Source organism: Dama dama, chromosome 2, assembly GCF_033118175.1.
Source record: "Dama dama isolate Ldn47 chromosome 2, ASM3311817v1, whole genome shotgun sequence".
In the NCBI taxonomy this organism is placed as follows: Eukaryota; Metazoa; Chordata; class Mammalia; order Artiodactyla; family Cervidae; genus Dama; species Dama dama.
In genome coordinates this window covers 9,706,525-9,727,484 of record NC_083682.1, presented here as the reverse complement: position 1 = coordinate 9,727,484, position 20,960 = coordinate 9,706,525, and the positions used below count along the sequence as shown (strand labels likewise).

General features: G+C 45.1%; 2 protein-coding genes across 8 annotated transcripts; one reads left to right on the top strand and one right to left on the bottom strand.

The window, feature by feature from the left end:
- Positions 1 to 241: 241 nt before the first annotated feature.
- TTC9C (tetratricopeptide repeat domain 9C) lies at positions 242 to 10,827 on the top strand. 2 transcript variants are annotated; one of them, XM_061165515.1, is made up of 3 exons: positions 242 to 754; positions 7,702 to 7,884; positions 9,101 to 10,827. In XM_061165515.1, the coding sequence occupies exons 1-3, from the start codon at positions 682 to 684 to the stop codon at positions 9,193 to 9,195; spliced, it is 351 nt and encodes a 116-aa protein (XP_061021498.1). In that variant the 5' UTR covers positions 242 to 681; the 3' UTR covers positions 9,196 to 10,827. The 2 variants fall into 2 exon arrangements, with proteins under 2 accessions (XP_061021498.1, XP_061021488.1); XM_061165505.1 differs by lacking the exon at positions 242 to 754 and adding an exon at positions 794 to 1,469.
- A 425-nt stretch (positions 10,828 to 11,252) lies between these two features.
- Positions 11,253 to 16,715, bottom strand: ZBTB3 (zinc finger and BTB domain containing 3). Of its 6 annotated transcripts, none has more exons than XR_009696693.1 (3): positions 16,549 to 16,696; positions 13,745 to 16,254; positions 11,253 to 12,662 (listed from the first exon to the last, which is right to left on the bottom strand). XR_009696693.1 is itself a non-coding variant. In XM_061165483.1 (2 exons), the coding sequence occupies exon 2, from the start codon at positions 16,201 to 16,203 to the stop codon at positions 14,662 to 14,664; it is 1,542 nt and encodes a 513-aa protein (XP_061021466.1). In that variant the 5' UTR covers positions 16,204 to 16,254; positions 16,693 to 16,715; the 3' UTR covers positions 11,253 to 14,661. The 6 variants fall into 6 exon arrangements, 4 of the variants coding, with proteins under 4 accessions (XP_061021466.1, XP_061021459.1, XP_061021450.1 ...); XR_009696692.1 differs by having other exon boundaries at positions 11,253 to 13,867; positions 14,258 to 16,254; XM_061165483.1 differs by having other exon boundaries at positions 11,253 to 16,254; positions 16,693 to 16,715.
- Positions 16,716 to 20,960: the final 4,245 nt, after the last annotated feature.

Here is a 20,960-nt window from a genome sequence, read left to right as displayed (position 1 = left end):
CTCCTTCGCCACACGCGCCTCCCGCTCCGTCACCCCGCCCCCCACCCTCAGTCCCGTCTGATCCGATCGTGCTGTAGTCGTAGGGCTTGTTCGGTAGTCTCTGTCCCTTAGTTTATACAAGCAGCCACTTCTTGAGGGGAAAAAAAGCCAGAAAGGAAGAAAGGAGACTCTTGAAACGTGAACTCCTGGCAGTTGTCTTTCTGGTTAGTCAACAAAAGGACTTTCCAAACCCAAAGAAGGCAGAAACCCCAGCCCTCCTAGTCCCCAAGCCTTCAATTTCTACCCAGCAACACACACTCTGACCTCGCCTAATTGGCCAGCTTGAATCGTTATCTGCAATTCTGATTGGTCTTCTATGATCTTGCAGTTTTGGGGTTTTTTTTTTTCAATTGACGAAGCAGCCAGGGGGATTCCCCCCTCCCCCCTGGGTTGCTCCGCAGGGGAGGCTAGAGAGGCGGGGTCGTGTCTGTGGGATTCCTTTTCCCGGGCCGCTTCTGATTGGGCTCGTGGTGCAATGCGCGCGACCCTTCAGACACGAAGCTCTTGGGAGGCTGAACCCTGACTTCTCCGTGCTCCCCGTTTGTAAAGCGAAGTGCGGCGAAGAGACTTCGGGTTTGGCCTGTTGCAGGGAGGCGGGGAGCTGGGCGTAAGGGAACTTGCAGCTGGGCTGCGCTACGGCCTATGGTTGGGGTGCATGGACTGCGTTCACCTCGGTTCCCCAGCTCCCGGCCCAGAAGTCAACAAATGCTGTTGAGTAAGTGCAAACAAAGAGCTGGTATGGAGACAAGCCCCCTAGACCCTTTTTAGCAGTTGTTCCCGCCTACTCCCTTCCGCTTCCGAGTCAGGGAGGTGTGTCCGAACGAAAGGAGGAAACAAGAGCCGCCGGCGTTCAGACGCCGGCCACGATTCCTTAGTTACGGCCTTAGAGTTTTCGTGGGTATTTCTCACCCGGGAGTCGCCGCTTTGGGAAATCAATTAATCTCAGGTTTTGCTGTTCCCACATCTACTTCCTGATCAGATGCTTGCACTTCCAGAGATTAAAATATAACTGGAGAGAAGAAAGGAAGGGGCTGTGGTAGAATCAAGCAATCATTCCCTGAGGCCTCCTGGAGAAGGAGAATTGCCTTGCTTTTTTAAGTCAGCTGCCAAAATTGGCTGCCTCGCTCCTATTCCTAGAGCTTCGGTTATTCTTTCACGTCCCAATTCCTCAAGAGCACTGGGCAACAGAGTTATGGAGAAGCGCCTGCAGGAGGCTCAGCTGTACAAGGAGAAAGGGAACCAGTGTTACCGGGAAGGGAGGTACCGGGATGCTGTAAGTGGGTACCATCGAGCTCTGCTGCAGCTGCGGGGACTGGATCCGAGTCTGCCCTCCCCGATACCTAATCTGGGACCTCAGGGCCCCGCCCTCACACCTGAACAAGAAAACCTACTGCACACCACCCAGACAGATTGCTACAACAACCTGGCTGGTAAGAACAGGGCCGACGGGAGGGTAGAATGTCAAGGCCGGTACATGAAAGTTTGAGAATACTGGGAAAAACACTGATGGCTCTTCTGTCGTTATCTAGTTATTCTGCCATGAATTGCAATATACTTTCAATCTGTGGGGCTCTAATTGAGTTTCGGTGCTTCTCAGACTTCACTTGGAGAGTTTTTTTAAACACAATTTCCTGAGCCTACCATGATTCCGATTTAATAGGTCTGAGGTTTGTGAGTTGTGGGTACCAATTGCGTTTCTATCAGACTCCTAGGTGATGGCTAGTAGGTTTACGGAATTTTGCACGACTTCCTGGTGGCTCAGACGGTAAAGCGTCTGCCTGCAATGCGGGAGGGAGAAGGCAATGGCAACCCACTCTAGTATTCTTGCCTGGACAATCCCATGGATGGAGGAGCCTGGTGGGCTGCAGTCCATGGGGTCACTAGGAGTCGGACACAACTGAGCGACTTCACTTTCCCTTTTCACTTTCATGCATTGGAGAAGGAAATGGCAACCCACTCCAGTGTTCTTGCCTGGAGAATCCCAGGGACGGGGGAGCCTGGTGGGCTGCCGTCTATGGGGTCACACAGAGTCGGACACGACTGAAACGACTTGGCAGCTTGGCAGTGCGGGAGACCTGGATTCAATCCCTGGGTCGGGGAGACCCTCTGGAGAGGGAAATGGCAACCCACCCCAGTATTCTTGCCTGGAAAATCCCATGGATGGTGGAGCCTGGAGGGCTACAGTCCATGAGGTCGCAAAGAGTTGGACATGATCGAGGAACTAACACGCAGAGAAAATACTGAACCTGATGCTGAGCTCAGCTTGTTTGTACACTGGTACCGAATCAAATCTCAGAGACAGTTTTGGGTGAAGTAGAAAAGAATAGCTCTATTGTTTTGCCAGGCAAAGGGGAACACAGCAGGCTCCTGCCTTCAAAACCGAGTCCCCACCTGGGGAAGATACTGTGAGGTTTTATATTAATTGTCCAAAGAATGTAATCATCTCATGGACATTTTTTCTAATGGGTTGGTGTTGAGGTAAGTAAGGGTTAGCATCATTGACCTTCAGGTTCTGCTGGTCTGGGGTCTACACTGCTCCTGGGTAGCATACCATTGTTAATTGTTAACTTCTCCCATCTGGAGGTGGTGTCGGTATCAGGAAAATAGCTTAAGATATTGTTGAAGACTGTCTGTCCTCGGGGAAACAGGACCTTGCCTCTAGGCTGCTCTTGACTGCTCTCCTTGTTCTCCCAACCCCACCCTTCCCTAATTAACAATTGGTTGAATCTGCCCTTCAGAACTTAGGGAAGGTCATGGAGGCTGAATGCAGACTGTTTCCTATAATCAAAGAAATGGCAGACACAAAAAGCCTTTGTGCCCAGAAGCCCCAAAGGACCATGCACAGTATCAAACCTATGTTTAGACCGTTGTTTCTTTAATATTTAAAATTTAGGAAAGAAGGCACTTGCTTCAGCTGGTAATGTAAATCATCCATCTTAGATGTTTTGGATAGCTTTTCCTCATTTTCCTCCTTCCTATATAAAGCAGCTAGATGATATCTCAAGTAACTTGTACCTTCCATATCCAGCTGGCCTTGCATGGAGAAATAAAGTCCAGAGTTAGTATCACTAGGATTAATCTGCTGAAAGAGACTTCTGAAGTCTGTTCTGTGGCAGGCAAAGTAACCATAGAGCTAATTAAGTTGTTTTGAAGTATGTACTTTGTAATCATTGTTTAAATTATTTTTTCTTTTTTACTACCCTGGTCCGCAATGATTTGGTGAAATTCTAGCTTTTTTACAGAGTGTGTCCAAAACTATTCTTAGACTCAAGTAACAGTAATTATAGTAGCTGCTATTTCGGTTCATTCAATTATTTTTTGAATAAATTAATATTTATTGATATACTGGGGATATCGCAGTATAGTAAAACAGATAACGATCCCTGCTGTCATGGGGAGATAGATAATTAACAAAAGAGGTAACTTGTGTATTAGACGATGTTGACTGAAAAAGATGCATAAGGAGAGAGTTGTGAATTAAGTTTTACTTGGGGCAGAATGAGGACTGCAGCCCAGGAGACAGCACCTCAGACAGCTAAAAAAAAAAAAAAAAAAAAAACCGCTCCAAAGAGGCAGTGTGGGGAGTCAGTATATAAGATTTTGGTGAAGGGGGAGTTCAATCTAAAGACCTGTTCCACCTGTTTTCCTGGGGCACACAGTGCCTTATTCTCCACTCTGAACTCCCTCAGGGCGTGTCAAGGCCTGCAGCTGCAGTAGCCCAGGATTCAGCCTCCTGCTGTTGGCAAGCACCCGTTTGTAGTTGACAAAGATGATAAGTAACATGGAAAAGGAGAAAGCAGAAAATGGGTGTATGGACTTCCCTGGCAGTCCAGCGGTTAGGATGCCACGCTTCTAAAGCTGAGGGTGCCAGTTCAATCCCTGGTGGAAACACAAAGATCCCACATGCAGCATGGCATAGCCAAAAGAAAGAAAATGGGAATAGTGAGTGCCATAGGCATGGTAGTGGTTAGGGAAGGCTCATTAAGGTGACATTTATGAAATGCCAGTATAAGCCCTTGATACATATATACATATAAACCTTAAGTGTCACAGCAATCCTTTGAGGTAGATTTAAGGACCATCTAGTAAGTGGTGGAGCTAAAATTAAACCTGACAAGTTCACTTTTTTTGTGACTGTGCTGGGTCTTTATTGCTGCGAGGACTTTTCTCTAGTTTGGCGAGCGGGGGCCACTCTAGTTGAGGTGCTTGGGCTTCTCATTGGGGTGGTTTCTCTTGTTGTGGCTCATGGGCCCTAGATCACAAGCTCGATAGTTGTGAGACATGGGCTTACTTGCTCTCTGGCATGTGGGATCTTCCCGGGTCAGGGATCAAACCCATGTCTCCTGTATTGGCCAGTGGATTCTTTACCACTGAGCCACCAGGGAAGCCTCTGTACTTAAGTTCTTATTGCAGAATACTGTATATTAGAGAATAGAATACACCTTGGGGAATTGGCCAGAAATCAAGGAAATGAGATACATACTCATCTTGACTGTCCGGGTGGACCTGAAGGCAGAGACTGGGGCTTATCCATCTGTAGACCCTCTGCTTGGAGGTTCTTGGTAGATGTTTCCTAAAGACTCACTAAAATTAAGAAATTTCACTTACATGACAATGACATTTACGTGTTGGGCAGTTTATTTATAGTACCTCTCATCTTCACAAAAATTCTGCAAGGTAGTAATGATTCTCCCCACTTCACAGATAAGGAAATCAGACCTCATCGCTAAAACCCTCCAATGGCATCTTATTATACTTAGGAAAATATTCACACTCTGACCTTCACCTGCACAACCTGACATGATCTGGCTCCTCTGTAGACTGAATTCACAAAGTATACACCCACCTTCCGGCTTTGTAGGCTCTCTTCTCTTGGCTGGAATGCCCTGTCCCTTGAATGACCCTTGTCATTCACATCTTGGCCCAAAAGTCACTTTCTCAGGGACGCCTTCTGTAATCAAGCATCACTCTGACCTCATTCAGTCTCTGTCCCAGTACAGTTCTATTTTCCACAAAGCACTAACAAATAAGTGAATTTGTTAGTGTGTTCCTCCTCCCTGGGAATTAGGATGCAAGCTCTAATCACTCACTAAGGTGTCTTATCTTGTTCCTCTTTTTCTCCTGCTCCTACTTCCACCTAGCACATGGTCATTACCCTAGAACTAGTTGTAGAATGAAGGAACGATGGGTTATATCACGGTAACCTATCAGTGATGGGTTAGTTGAACGCTGGGGAAATACCTAAGTATGAACCATATGGCCACTTGGTGGGGATGTTGTAGAAGGGATGCAGACATCAGCCCTGATACTTCTTCCTTCCCAGCACATGATTTAATAATGCTGTGTGTAATTCCCACAGTTGTTAAACAGGAAATGCATTTCCCTTAATTACAGAAAGACAGAACATTGGTCTGAAAATTGTCTCCTACACAGATTTGTGCTTTGAGGTCCTGCCGGGGTCCAGCCCCAGCAGGATAAAGGGGAACCCTCAGGATGAACGGCGTTGGCGAATGAGAGAGAGAGTGAGACAAAGCTCGAGGTCTAAGTCTGAAGTTTATTTTTGCACGGCCCCTTTATACCCTTAACAACATCTTTTTGGGGGAAGTACATATTGTTTACACACAGGGCATCTCAAAACATTACAGCAACTTGACCTTCAAGAGAAACAGGATGTCACCCACATACTTTTTCGTTCACAAGAGTCTTTCTTATCATTTGGCCTTCAGGCCTGCTAACATTTTATGGCTTGCACCTGGTGTGACTTAAGCAACTTCAGTAGGCGACCCTGTTTTTTTTATAATTAATCTATTTTCTTTCTAATAAGCATCATCTCTATGGGAACTAGATAGGATTACATTTTTACAGAACAGAAATGCGAAGGACTGCAGAAACAGCAGATATGGCACAAAACAGACTCCTAGTCTAAAAGTTAACTACCTGCAAGAAGTCACCAGTTAATCTCTATCTAAAGTATTTTCTATTAGGCACATTTGTGGCTATCATATTTGTGGAGCTTTTCTCACCCCTTGAAGGGGCCTGTGCTTAATAGTTTCTTTTGTTAGCGTACTGTGCTTAGGATGTTTAGAACAATCAAGAGCATTTTGTGCAATGAGAGCACATATTTATCACACAAGCCAGAATGCCAGCAAAAGGGTTTGAATTGAAGCATTTCCTTCATTCCTGGCCCCTTCATAGGGTACCAGCATCCAGGAGATTTATTAATTAGGGTTTTAAGTTGGTCTTTATTCAGTGAAAGAGGAGCAGGAGAGCTCTCGGCAGGCAACACAAGAATCCGCAGCAGGGCAAACAAGAACAACAGCAGAAAAGGGGGGAGGATACAGGGTAGGGTAGAGGCTGAGGCCAACCTGGAGGGTCCCTTATCCTAGACGGCCTTGCCTGTCAGGTTTTTTCCTCGTGACCTCGTCATGGATGGGGTCCCGGATGGCCTTGCCTGCCCGGTATTTTCTTCATGACCTCGTCACGGGCGGGACCTCCCATAACAGCTCCCGGCAAGGTCCCATCCTTTTATCCAAGGAATTCATGACATAATATATCATCATTGAGAAGGGTAATTTTTGAGTTGGTCTTTGGTTCAGATTTCTTACTCATTCCACCTAGAAGCTGTGGGATTCTAGACAAGTTACTTTACCTTTGTGAGCCTTAATTTCTTCATCCATTAAATGGAGATGCTAACACATACTGACTTCAGACGGTGGATTAAGATTAACCAAGCCCCTGGCACAGTGCTTACTGTTTACTCACGCTATTAATGGCAGCGGTGGTTGTTACTAGGACCTCAGGACAAGAATTGTGGTGAAATGGGAGATTCAAGATAGAGAGCCTTGGGTAGAAGAGAGACAATGAAGAGTTGTAAATAATTTCTTTTTTTTTTTTTTGCCACGTGGCATGCCAGATCCAGTTCCCAAGCAAGGATCAAACCCCTGCCCCCCAAGAGTTCCAATCACTGGACCACCAGGGGAGTCCCCATAAATTTAAAGTATAGTCTAATCAACTTTTAAAAAATTATTTAATATGGCTGCACAGGTTTTTCTGCAGGCGTAGTGCCTTGGGCTTCTCTGTGGGGTGGCTTCTCTTGTTGCAAAGCACAGGCTCTAGGGCACTTGGACTTCAGTAGTTGCTGTGGGTGGGCTCAGTAGTTGAGCTCCCAGGCTCTGGAGCACAGGCTTAGTAGTGGTGGTACAAGGGCTTAGTCTCTCCATGGCACGTGAGATCTTTCTGGACCAGGGATCGAACCCATGTCTCCTGCATCGGCAGGCGGATTCCTAACCACTGGACCATGAGGGAAGCCCTAGTCTTAGCAACTTTTATAGCTGGGCCTGACCCACGCTAGGTATTGGGTTGGCCAAAAAGTTCAAGTTTTTCCATAATATCTTACAGAAAAACCCAAACAAACTTTCTGGCTGGCCCAACACACAATGGGTATTTGCTCAATAGTAAAGTAGACTGAGGTATGTAAAACTTGTATTCACTGCTGCTTCCCCAGTGGCTTGAATAATGTCTGACACATGGTGGACACGTAAATGTATTTGTTGGGTGAGTGAATGTTGTTGATAGCATCTTGGATTTGGTACTGCCTTGTGTTGGGCAATGGAACATCGTCTAATAAGGTCCTTTTCTCTTCCTTCCATTTGCCGCCATTAGCCTGTCTCCTTCAGATGGAACCAGTAAACTATGAACGAGTGAAAGAATACAGCCAGAAAGTCCTGGAGCGGCAGCCTGATAATGCCAAGGCCTTGTATCGGGCTGGAGTGGCCTTTTTCCACCTGCAGGACTATGACCAGGCCCGGCACTACCTCATGGCTGCTGTCAATAGGAAGCCAAAAGGTGAGAGAAGGGAGCTGAAGTGGGAAGCATAAAAAATCGTGCTGCTGAGGTAGTATCTGTGGGAGAGGATTTTAGTTCATTTTTCAATGTATTGTGAAAATAGGTAATAATATATTCACACATTCAATATTCAAAAAGTATAAAAAGATGTATGACAGGCCTTCTACTCATGAATTCCAAGTTTCAATTCCTAGATGGAGACTAAAATAGGATCTAGATTCCAATGAATAAACTTGATAATCCTTGTTTCTGCCAGTTCTCCAGCTGAGGTCTGGCTTTTGCATGGCTATCCATTTATCCTTTAGCTCGGCTAACCCCAGGTATGACCTAGAAGAAGGACAGGTCTCCTGAGAATTTGAGGCTTGTTTCCAAGGCAAAAAGGATATCGTCAAGAGAATGATAAACTTGTTCCTGTGTTGGTGGTTCAGCTCTGAAAATTGTCTCCGATTTTGCATTATGGCTTAGAGCAGCTACTGAAGTAAGAGGGTCCCCAAACGTAAAATAATTCAGCAGAACCACTCTATTTGAATGGAGAAGTCACTAAAGTGTCAGTTACCCAGGTCTCCTGCATTGCAGGCAGATTCTTTACCATCTGAGCCACCAGGGAAGCCCAGAAAAGTCATTATGAATTAATAAAGATATAAAATATGAACCATTGCTCATGTTTCTTATCTTCAAGTACACAGATTAACTGCTACCCATGTATAGTAGGTTTAGAGGCTATGCTCTTAAAATTACTGTTTCTTCCAGCTCCTTTTCATTATTAAGTTAGAAACCAGCCCAGCCTTATACAATAATTTTTAAAATATATATATTTATTTATTTGGCTGCATCAGGGTTTATTGCCACATGTGACCTCTCTAGTTGTGGCACAGGGACTTAGTTGCCCCACATGTTGAAAATAGGTGATAATACATGTCGTGGGACGGCTAAGTCCCTGTGCCACAACTAGAGAGGATCTTAGTTCTCTGATCAAGGATCAGACATTTGGCACTGGAAGGTAGATTCTTAACCACTGGACCAGCAGGGAAGTCCCTATACAAGATTCTTTAAAAATTAAAAGTGGTATTAATGAATGAAATGTACTGTTGCATAGAATAGTTGTGATATACGTAGATCTTAGAAATTTTAAGAAATGGAAGTGTTCACAATCCTCTCCTGCCTGGAGGTACAATTACGGGTCTGTCTCTAATTGCCTCCTTTGTCCTGTTCTAAGATGCCAATGTCCGGAGGTACCTTCAGCGGACACAGTTGGAACTCAGCAGCTACCATCGGAAAGAGAAGCAGCTCTACCTGGGCATGTTTGGTTAAAGGAAGAATGATGCCCCTCCCCTTGAACTTAGATGAACCATTAAAGACCCATCAAAGGGAAACCTGAGCCTCAGCAAGAGAAGTTAACCCCATACCTCTGACTGAGGTGAACTTCTGTTTTGTTTCTAGTGCTGCACAAACTTCTATCACTTACGTAGTCTGTGTTTTTGTTTCTCCATCTTTCTATTTATATGGCTTTTAATATATGGTATTATATATCAGAAACATTTGCCTTGAGAAATACAACCAGAAAACATTCATCAGCTATGGGTGGATTAATCAGAGCTCTGGCATAGATTTTGATGATAGATGTTGGTAGATGTAGTCATATACAAAGGAGAAGGCTTAGCAGAAGATGAAGTAATAAGGACAGGCAGAAAGCAGTTTTTTTCCTTCATTTCCTCAGATTCCTAAAGCCAAAATGGAAAGCCCTTACACAGTCACAAACTGGCAAATATATACTGTGAAACTGGACAATTATAGATTGGACCCACATGCCTCAAAATGAAAGATTTAAAAGTAACTACTTGATTAAAGTAACTCCTTTTTCTTAATGTTCCACATACATCGAGATTCTTTATCCTCCACAAAAGTATCTAGTTCCTCTTGTTTCTCTGGATAATTTCTAGCTATTGTAGCCTTGCTATTGTTCACACTCAGATCATTAATATAGTATACTTATTTATTTATTTTTTTTATTAAACCCTTCTATCTTAAAACCCCTGGTGTCAAGCATCTAAGTATACATTTTATAACCATTCAAAAGACCTCATGCCAGAAAACTCATTAACACTTTAATTTTAATAGGTGCATACCTATAGCATGCTCATTTCTCTAATAAAGGAAAGACAGTTTACCAAGTCTTCTAGAAACAATACGATAAAGAACAGGATAGAAACATAGATCTGTTTTTTACCTGTCACCTTGTATTTCATAAGAACTCCATTCCTTAGAGAGGAGGGAAACAGTGAGGAAAGGTTCTCTTTCCTTTGTGCCTTTTAAGCACCGACAGAACTTTCTGGAAGCTTGGTGCAGGCTGCAGGTGCAGGCTGCAGATCTGGTCCAGATGGCTCAGTAGGAGGCTTCCTCAACCGGGAGCTCCTTTCTCATTTTGCACACTTATTCTAATGTCCACAGTGTATGAGTTGTACAGAGCAGATGAGATCATAATAGCTCTGCCTCTATATTTATGAATGAAAGTAATAAGTATATGTCATTAGCCATCATATAAACACAGTTTTCAAACAAAAACTTCTTGGTCTTGCCAAGTGTACACAAGCTCTTCTCTCTTAATCAGTAATGTGTCTCTCTCAATGAGCTAGGCTCCTCTCTATGTCTCCCTGTACTCTTAAATAGTACAACGATCAGCTTATAACAAAAAGTCTTTATACCAAATAGTCTTTTAAGTCCAAGGACACAACTAACAAAAGAGGAATATTTTATTCCTCTTCCAAGCTTCTTGAATTTCCAAGCCTAGACTGTTGCCAAATTATGTCATGGTTGTGTGTTATCTTTGGGGCTGGTTTTGCTTTCTGATTTTCTTTTTTTTTTTTTTTCCCCTGAGACTTGATGTTACAGTAAGCTATGTTCTGTATCAATGAGGAAAAAATAAAGCTGATATTTAAAAATGTATTGTAGATGTGTACTGCACTAATCTTTTTTTTTTTTTTTTTTTTTAGCATTACTAAGATACAAAGTGGTCAGACTTACAGTTTGGTCTTTAATTTGGAGACCAGCTCTAACAAAGATGTTAATGAATGGGAAAGTGGACAAAGGTAGGCAGTCAGATATGTGTCTGGAGGAGGTCTGTCCAGCGCACATCCTGAAGGAATCAGGTAGCTAAATCTGTGTACTCAGAAGTTTGTGGAGGGGGAAGCAGTGCACCTTACCAGTCCTTAAGGGTTTCCACACAGGATTTGAGGGTTTGATTGAAGAAAAAGCATTCATGGTGATGTGAAGATTCGTACTTCAGCACATAAGGAACAGCTGAAAATGGTGTTTCCCCCAAACCAATACCCACCATCTTTACAATTTTGCCAAAATAACACATACCTATATTACTTTTTAGTCAACATTTTATTTAAATATATATTTTGAAAGGAATTTTTGGACAGAGGAACATGTTAAATGATACCATAGGAAGGTAATCAGCAAACCCCAGACTGAAACCATAAGATGCAAAAACCAATTTCTGCAATAAATTGCAAGGAAAAGGAGAGGGGATTCTATATCTTAAAAAGAGGTTTGAGACACATCAACCAAATAAATACGACTCTACTTTGGATTCTTATTTGAAGAAAATTAAAAGTTTATGAAAGTGAAATAATGAAAAATAATTATATATATATAGGTCTCTCAAGTCCTGGCACAGAGCTCCTAAAACCCTTAGAATTTGGATTCTGATTTGAAAAAAAAAAAAAAACAACAACTTTATGGGACAATCAGGAAGCTCTGAACAAAAATTATCAGTTTTGTTGGGTGTGATCATAGTGGTTGTTGTTTAGTCATTCAGTCGTGTCCAACTCTGTGACACCATGGACCGTATCCCAACAGGCTCCTCTGTCCATGGGAATTTTCCAGGCAAGATTACTGGAATGGGTTGCCATTTCCTTCTCCAGGGTATCTTCCTGACCCAGGTGATCATGGTATTTGGTCCTTTTTTTTTTTTTTTTTCTTCTTTAAGAGTCCTTTTAGAGATGGCATGCTGAAATTGCTTACTGATAAAACTGAGGTGGGGATTTTAGAGCACTTTATATCATTTGCCCAAAAAAAAACCAACCAACCAACCATAAAAATAAGTATTAGTATATATCCAAGTAAATCATCTTTGGAATCACTGGCTTTGGAGAAATTGAAATCAAATGTGAAGGGCTAAATGGTGAGTTTTGTAAAGCTAAGGGCAAGTGAAGGCATATGCTTACAAAATAGCCAATTAAGAAAATAAGTGAAATCCTAAACTAGGAATATGTTTCTAAAACTGGAGAGCAAAGGGTGGTTGTCTGAAAACTAAATCAACTTGGAGCTCAAAAGCAAGTAACTTCTTGGGTTAAACTCTTGGTAGCCTGGGGCCTGACCCATCCCAGCATCAGAGGCCGATCTTGGCTCAGTAGAAGTAATTATTAGTGATTAGGGTTGCCCAACAGTTAAATAGATTTCCTTTGGGGATAGTGAGTTCTCTTTCAAGCAGAGGTTCAACACTTGGCAAAAGGAGGATCCAGTGTTGGACTAGAGGTTAGATAAGCTGACCTATGGTTCCTTGAATCCATGGATGGGGCCGTCAAGAGAAGTGGAAACCAGAGAAACTTCTCTATTGATCACACTTCCACGGACAGGCATAAACTGTTCTTGGTGTCCAGCAGATGGATAAAGAGAGGCAACTGTGGCTGTAAGTGTGTTGGCTGTTGCTTTAAATGTCTTACAAATTCCTAGCTGCCACCTCCAATGAAGAAAGCATTCCATGCTGGGAACTAAAAGTAGATGCTCTTCAGGAGAATGTCACCAAGTAAAGATCCTCTTTAGTTTGTATTGCACATGGCCAAGACAGTAACAATGGTTCCTGTGTCCCCCAGATGTCCAGAGAAATTATATACACGATATATACATGTACACATATTATGCCTTGCTTTTAGGAACCATTCTGAGGCAACTGATTTCTCCTCCCCCCGCCCACCCCCAGCCCCATGTTTTTTGTTTTTTTTTTTAAATTGACAGGTAATTCACAATCATAAAGTTCACTCTTTTAAAGGCAACTGATTTTTATAGGCAGTTTGATGTGATAGTTACTCTAGGAAAGACTTTGGAAAAGGTGCTCCACTCAGCTAAAATAGCTCTTACTGGGTTTATGTACATCTTGCCTTGTTTCACCAAGGAGTTAAGGCAGTAATGTATTTGCATAAATAAAATTAGGCATTTGAAAGATAAAAAGGTTATTCCAACACAAGGAAAACGAAAGGCATGGAATTCACTCCCAACCTTGGAAATGTTAAACATCAACTTTTGCTCCCCATAATGTACCAGGTAAGGAACTTTCTTTGACCAAATATTTGCTCAGCTCTGTCTCCTTCCTATGACTCAAAAACAGTAGCTTACTAGCAAGAGTTCACAGTGCTGAATGTAACAAATACAAAAGGAGAAGAAATTGAGGAAATTCACTCATATTTTCATCTTCTAAATATTCCTTCCTGCTTTTTTTGCACTCAGTTCCTTATGTGTCAAAGAGAAAGGGTTTGTGGGGAGCCCTCTGGTCCATCATACAAACACCATTCTACCACAGGCAGGGGCAGACCTTCTCTTGCATTTCTAGAATGCTTTATCCCCCATGCCACATCAACACCCCAAGCTCCCATTTCTTTGCTATCTCTATTGCCAGTAACCACCTGTGTGATCACAGATGAGTTATTTGACCTGTCTAGGCTATCATCACACCTTTTAAGTGAGAAAGTTGGACTAGATGAACTCTGAGGCTCTCTTCCAGTGTTCCTTGCTTTAGTTTTCCCAAGTACTCATCATTTCCATTTCACAGGCCCCCAACCTTCCCCCACACACCTACCTCCACGGTAGTGTTTCTGCCTTCCAGTTTGTCTTCAGAGACCTCAATCCACATATAAGACGCAGGCAAAAATTTCAAGTCATCAATACAGTATTTGTCGTTGAAACAGTCAACCAAGTCTTTCTACATGGAAAGCAGACAGAAAGGGGTAAGGCAACAAAACCAAACACTCAAAAAAGAAACAACTTCTAGTTCAAAGTTAACCATCTTCAACAAAGTTTCAAACCAGCATGAAGTCATAAGCCAGGGTTCAAATTCTGGCCTGCGCCTTAATTAGCTCTGTGACCTTGAACAAGCTAAGGTAGATTGTTCAGTCTCAAGTTTCCTTTGTGGGAAAAAAAAAGTGGGGACAGGGATAATAACTCATAAAGCTGTTGACGATTAAATGAGTATATGAAGTCCCCAATACAGCCCAGGGCACAGGAGCTCAAATACAACAATAAACCATAATCGTGTAAAATAACCTAATTTGTATACTTTTCCTAAGTAAAGTCTACATTACCCTTTCCTTACCTCACTTTTTTCCTCCTAAGCAACCTGACCCCTACCCCAAATGCAGGTGTCAGATTCCTAAAAAGTCTGAAGGAAAGCTATGAAAAAAATCAAGAGGCATGCATGTTTGTGGAAGAAACCAGCCAACCGGTTTAGAGCAATACTTTCACTGCCAGCTTTATGGTCCAAAATGTAGAGTGAGAAGCGATTACATCTCAGGAAAATTCCCAGCGCGGCGAGGAGTTGGCTGAGATGCAATACCCATAAAGTCCTCTCTGGCTGGGAAAAGAAAAGGGTAGGAACCTTCAGCCTGGGCAGAACCTTCATTCCGTCCCCAGCTGAGGAAATGAGGCGCTTCCACCTTCCGTGCTACCCCCTGGTGGCGGCAAGAGCAGGCCTGGCATCGGCGCATGCTCTCCCGGGTGTTAGTTTTTGGAACCAAGTACAAAATCTTTGGGTGGCCCTCCAGCACTGCTGTTCGGTCTGTCTGCGGTCGGGGAGCCAGGGAGGGGCTGCACACCCAGGACGGGGCCAGCCTCGGGATCCGGTTTGCTGCGTTTGGCCAGGTCCTCATTGTGAGCCTTGCGGATGTGGCGGTACAGGTCCCCTGACTGCGTGTAGCTGCGCAGGCAGTAGCGGCACTCGTAGGGTCGCTCCCGCGTGTGCACTGTGGCGTGACGACGCAGTGTGTAAGAGCATGAGAAGGTCTTCCCACATGTCTTGCAAGTCGGAACATCCTCAATAAAACCCCCAAAGCTTCCTGGGGCTGCTTCATACTCAGAAGGCAGGTAGAGCGGCTCATGCATGGCGGATAGTGCAGGCAGGGGCGAGGTCACCAGCCCTCGGTGATACTGCCCTGGACCTGGCAGCAAATGGTAGCGTAGGTGAGGATCTGGCGGCAGGAAGTGGTCACTGGGCCGCACCTCCTCCAGTCCTGCTGCCCGTGGCTCCTCAAAGGCCTCTGGCTGGGGGGGCTGTCCACCATACATGGCTCCTCCAGGAGGAAAGAGTCCCTCAGGACCTCGAGGCTGTTCCTCTGACACGTCAGGCTCCTCATCAGAAATCACAATTGCTTCTACTTTCACCTGTACCAGCTCAGCTTCCGCGGGGGCTGGAGCCTCGGATGGAACTGGGACTGCAGCTGAAGTTGGGGGATAAAAGCCTTGCAACGGTCCTCCAGTTGCCCTTGGTTCTGCCACCCTCAGGCTCTCAGAACCCACATCAAGGGGAGCCAGTGGCTCCACTGAAACAGTTGGGAGGCCCACAGAGAAGTAGTTTGCAGGGTTGGTCTCTGTGGAGCTGCTGGGGCTGGCAAGAGAGACATCAGCCACCGGTAGAGGAGGTGCCCACAGATGCGATGACTCAACCTCCACGCCAGGCTGTGTCGTGTCAGCCCCAGCTGGCATCGGTGGCTCATCTGGAGGACAGACAGGTGAGGGAGCTGCAGAGCCTTTCCATTCTCCTTTGCCCCAGTGCCCTGATGTCTCTGCTGATGCCAACAAAGGCTGGGAACGACGGGAAGTGCTGGACAGAAACTCCAAATTAGGGGGTTGTGAGTTGGTTTCTTCTTCCTTCTTGGTACTGTCCGCCTCTGCCAGGGCCCGGGCTTGCAGCCGCCGCTTACACACCTTGACAATATCATTCATGTGCAAGTAGCTGGCGGCCGCCAGCACATCCTCCACAGGGGTATCCCCCCTGAGGACCAGCTGGCCAGCATACATAAAGTCCAGAAGCAGTCCAAAGGCCGGGGCTGTGACAATCTCGTTGTGGATACACACCAGATCCCTCTTGTCCAGTTCCCGCTCTTTGTAGAAAAGCTGGAAAAATGGGCTGCAGGAGGCCAGCACAGCCCGATGGGCCAAGAACTGGGTACTACCCACCATCACGGTGCAGTCACAAAGGAAACCCTGGGACCGCTGCTCTCGGAGGCTCTGCAGCAGCTGCTGGCTGTGTTCTGGGAACTCCATAGCACTCCACAAAGGGAAAGGGACCCTAGGAAGATCCTCTCCAGTGGTTCCCTGGGAAGAGAGGAAGGTGGGTTAGGGCAGGTAACCTCCCTATAAACCTTAACGTCAGCTCTGAGCTACTACTTCCCACCCCAAAGCCTCTGGCAGCAGCATCCCGACCCCGAGATGCTCCCTTAAATTACTACCCTTCTTTCTCCCAGGTCACACACAGTGGTCTACTTTTAGCCCCGCCCCTCGGCCTAACCTTAGCAGCAGGCCCCGCCCCGTCCACATAGCCCCTCCCCGGAAGTCCCGCCCCTTGGGCAGCCTCCGCTTCCTCGATGCCCACCCGGTAGCTTCCAGCACCTCCTCCAACTGGAGTCTCGACCCCAGGCCTTCTCGGGCGATACCTCTTCGCCCTCCTCCGGGAACTCCCTGAGCCCCTCTCGAATTCCAGGGGCTAAGAAGTCCGAGGGTGGGAACTAGCAGAGAAAGCTGACCCTCACCCACCAACGAGCAGCCACCGGGAAAGGTCCGCCCCTTCCCGCCTTCTTAGTTTTAATTGGCTCAAATTTGTCTCCCCTCGTCTCGGATTGGTTCACTCTCTACTAACATTCCCCCGACCCAGGGCAGCGTCTCCAAGTGGGTGCTGGTGGCCGTCGCTCAGGCAGCTAGGCGCCGTATTGGTTAGCGCTCCTGTCCTAAACTTTTCCTTTTCGTCCCGCCTTCTTTGCCTCGGAGCCCTTGAGATTGGCTGAGCTTCTCCATCTACCTGAGGCTGTGGGAGGGCCGGGACCTGTGAGCAGTGGAGCGCGACGCCCTCGGGGCGGGGCGCGAGGCCTGCCACAGCGCAGAGCGTTGTGTCTTAGCGGGCAGCACGTCACCCCGGCTGGTGAGTGTCCCGGCAAGGAGGACCAACAAACTGGTGTGGTACCCAGGAGGTCCGGGTCTTAGACTCGGCTCAGCCGTAACCGTGGGCGATGGCTACACCTCTCTAATCTGCAGTTGTCTCTTGAAGATCTCTTCCTCCCTCAAAAACTCGAAGATGCCCTACTGCTTTACTCCACGCAGTCTGATAGTTCCAGGCTCCTGGCTAAGCAGTAGTGGTGTCAGAGAGCTAGCAGCTGTGTGCATGTAGTGTCCCTAGCCTGATCTCTAGTGAGGAGATGCATGTCCTTCTCTGTGTCTGGAGCGTAGTGGGCAGTTGCTGGTAGGAGAGGAGAGAGTGGGCTCGCGGCCCTAAGATGTCCCTGGGCGTGAAAAAGAGCGTGGCTACTTAAGAAATATTCCAAAATTCCTAGAAAACCACAGGAAAGGACTGTAAATTGGGAGTCAGTGATACCTGCCTGTCCTCAGACAGGGACAGTATGTTGACAAGGTTTTTTAGTTACTGAGTCGAGTCTGACTCTTTACAACCCCATGAACTATAGCCCGCCTATCGCTCAGTCCTTGAGATTTTCCAGGCAAGAATACTGAAATGGATTGTCATTTTCTTCTCCAAAGTGCCTTCCTGACTCAGAAATCGAATACGCATTTCCTGCTTTGGCAGGCAGATTCTTTACCACTGAGCCACCAGGGAAGCCGGCCATTGACAGTGGTAACTGCACAGTGCCCTTCGAACATTAGTCACTCTTTGACCTGCCTTACCTAGCATCTCCACTTTGTTTGTAGCCAAGCATTTGAATCAGATCTAAGTAGGATTAGGGACAGTTCCTCTTTCTACCTTCCATCATTGTACTAGAGACATGCAGGCCACACTGGCCTCAGTTTGAGAGCTCACTTCTTCCAGATATTCTTCCAAGTCATACAATATTTATTGTTCAGTTCAGTTCAGTCACTCAGTCGTGTCGGACTCTCTGCGACCCCAGCACGCCAGGATTCCTGTACATCACCAAGTCCCAGAGTTTACTCAAACCATGTCCATTGAGCTGGTGATGCCATCTTCTCATCCTCTGTCCCCTTCTCCCCCTGGCTTCAATCTTTCCCTTCATCGGGGTCTTTTCAAATGAGTCAGCTCTTCACATCAGGTGGCCAAAGTATTGGAGTTTCAGTTTCAACATCAGTCCTTCCAATGAACACGCAGGACTGATCTCTTTTTAGGATGGACTGGTTGGATCTCCTTGCAGTCCAAGGGACTCTCAAGAGTCATCTCGAACACCACAGTTCAAAAGCATCAATTCTTCAGCACTCAGCTTTCTTTATAGTCCAACTCTCACATCCATATGTGACAACTGGAAAAACCATAGCTTTGACTACACAGAACTTTGTTGGCAAAGTTAATGTCTCTGCTTTTTAATGTGCTGTCTAGGTTGGTCATAAGTTTCATTCCAAGGAGTAAGCATCTTTTAATTTCATGGCTGCAATCACCATCTGCAGTGATTTTGGAGCCAAAAAAAATAAAGTCAACCAATGTTTCCCCATCTATTTGCCATGAAGTGATGGGACCAAAGGCCATGATCTTAGTTTTCTGAGTGTTGAGCTTTAAGCCAACTTTTTCACTCTCCTCTTCACTTTCATCAAGAGGCTCTTTAGTTCTTCTCCACTTTCTGCCATAAGTGTGGTGTCATCTGCATATCTGAGGTTATCCATATTTCTCCCAGCAATCTTGATTCCAGCTTGTGCTTCTTCCAGCCCAGCGTTTCTCATGATGTACTCTGCATATAAGTTAAATATGCAGGGTGACAATATACAGCCTTGACGTACTCCTTTTCCTATTTGGAACCAGTCTGTTGTTGCATGTCCAGTTCTAACTGTTGCTTCTTGACCTGCATACAGGTTTCTCAAGAGGCAGGTCAGGTGGTCTGGTATTCCCACTTCTTTCAGAATTTTCCACAGTTTATTGTGGTCCACACAGTCGAAGGCTTTGGCATAGTCAGTACAGCAGAAATAGATGTTTTTCTGGCACTCTCTTGCTTTTTTGATGATACAGCGGATGTTGGTAATTTGATCTCTGGTTCCTCTGCCTTTTCTAAAACCAGCTTGAACATCTGGAAGTTCATGGTTCACGTATTGCTGAAGCCTGGCTTGGAGAGTTTTGAGCATTACTTTACTAGCATGTGAGATGAGGGCAATTGTGTAGTAGTTTGAGCATTCTTTGGGATTGCCTTTCTTAGGGATTGGAATGAAAACTGACCTTTTCCAATCCTGTGGCCACTGCTGAGTTTTCCAAATTTGCTGGCATATTGAGTGCAGCACTTTCACAGCATCATCTTTTAGGATGTGAAATAGCTCAACTAGAATTCCATCACCTCTGCTAGCTTTGTTTGTGGTGATGCTTCCTAAGGCCCACTTGACTTCACATTCCAGGATGTCTGGCTCTAGATAAGTGATCACACCATTGTGATTATCTGGGTCATGAAGATCTTTTTTGTACAGTTCTTCTGTGTATTCTTGCCACCTCTTCTTATTATCTTCTGCTTCTGTTAGGTCCATACCACTTCTGTCCTTTATTGAGCCCATCTTTGCATGAAATGTTCCCTTGGTATCTCTAAATTTCTTGAGGAGATCGCTAGTCTTTCCCATTCTATTGTTTTCCTCTATTCCTTTGCCCTGATCACTGAGGAAGGCTTTCTTATCTCTCCTTGCTGTTTTTTGGAACTCTGCATTTAAATGGGTATATCTTTCCTTTTCTCCTTTGCTTTTCACTTCTCTTCTTTTCACAGCTCTTTGTAAGGCCTCTTCAGATAGCCATTTTGCTTTTTTACATTTCTTTTTCTTGGGGATGGTCTTGATCCCTGTCTCTTGTACAGTGTCACGAACCTCCATCCATAGTCTATCAGGCACTCTGTCTATCTGATCTAGTCCCTGAAGTCTATTTCTCACTTCCAATGTATAATCATAAAGGATTTGATTTAGGTCATACCTGGACGATCTAATGGTTTTCCCTACTTTCTTCAATTTAAGTCTGAATTTGGCAATAAGGATTCATGATTTGAGCCACAGTCAGCTCCCAGTCTTGTTTTTGCTGACTCTATAGAGCTTCTCCATTTTTGGCTGCAAAGAATATAATCAGTCTGATTTTGGTATTGACCATCTGGTGATATCCATGTGTAGAGTCTTCTCTTGTGTTGTTGGAAGAGTGTGTTTGAATGCCTTCTCTTGGCAAAACTCTGTTAGCTTTTGCCCTGCTTCATTCTGTACTCCAAGCCAAATTTGCCTGTTACTCCAGGTATTTCTTGACTTCCTACTTTTGCATTCCAGTCCCCCATAATGAAAAGGACATCTTTTCTGGGTGTTAGTTCTAGAAGGTCTTGTAGGTCTGCATAGAACCATCCAACTTCAGCTTCTTCAGCATTACTGGTAGGGGCATAGGCTTGGATTACTGTGATATTGAATGGTTTGCCTTGGAAATGAACAGAGATCTTTCTGTTGTTTTTGAGATTGCATCCAAGTACTACATTTCGGACTCTTGTGTTGACTATGATGGCTACTCCATTTCTTCTAAGGGATTTTTGCCCACAGTACTAGATATAATAGTCATCTGAGTTAAAGTCACCATTCCAGTCCATTTTAGTTCACTGATTCCTAAAATGTCGATGTTCACTCTTGCCATCTCCTGTTTGACCACCTCCAATTTGCCTTGATTCATGGACCTAACATTCCAGGTTCCTATGCAATATTGCTGTTTACAGCATCGGACTTTACTTCCATCACCAGTCACATCCAGAACTGGGTGTTGTTTTTGCTTTGGCTCCATCTCTTCATTCTTTCTGGAGTTATTTCTCCACTGATCTCCAGTAGCATGTTGGGCACCTACAAACCTGGGGAGTTCATCTTTC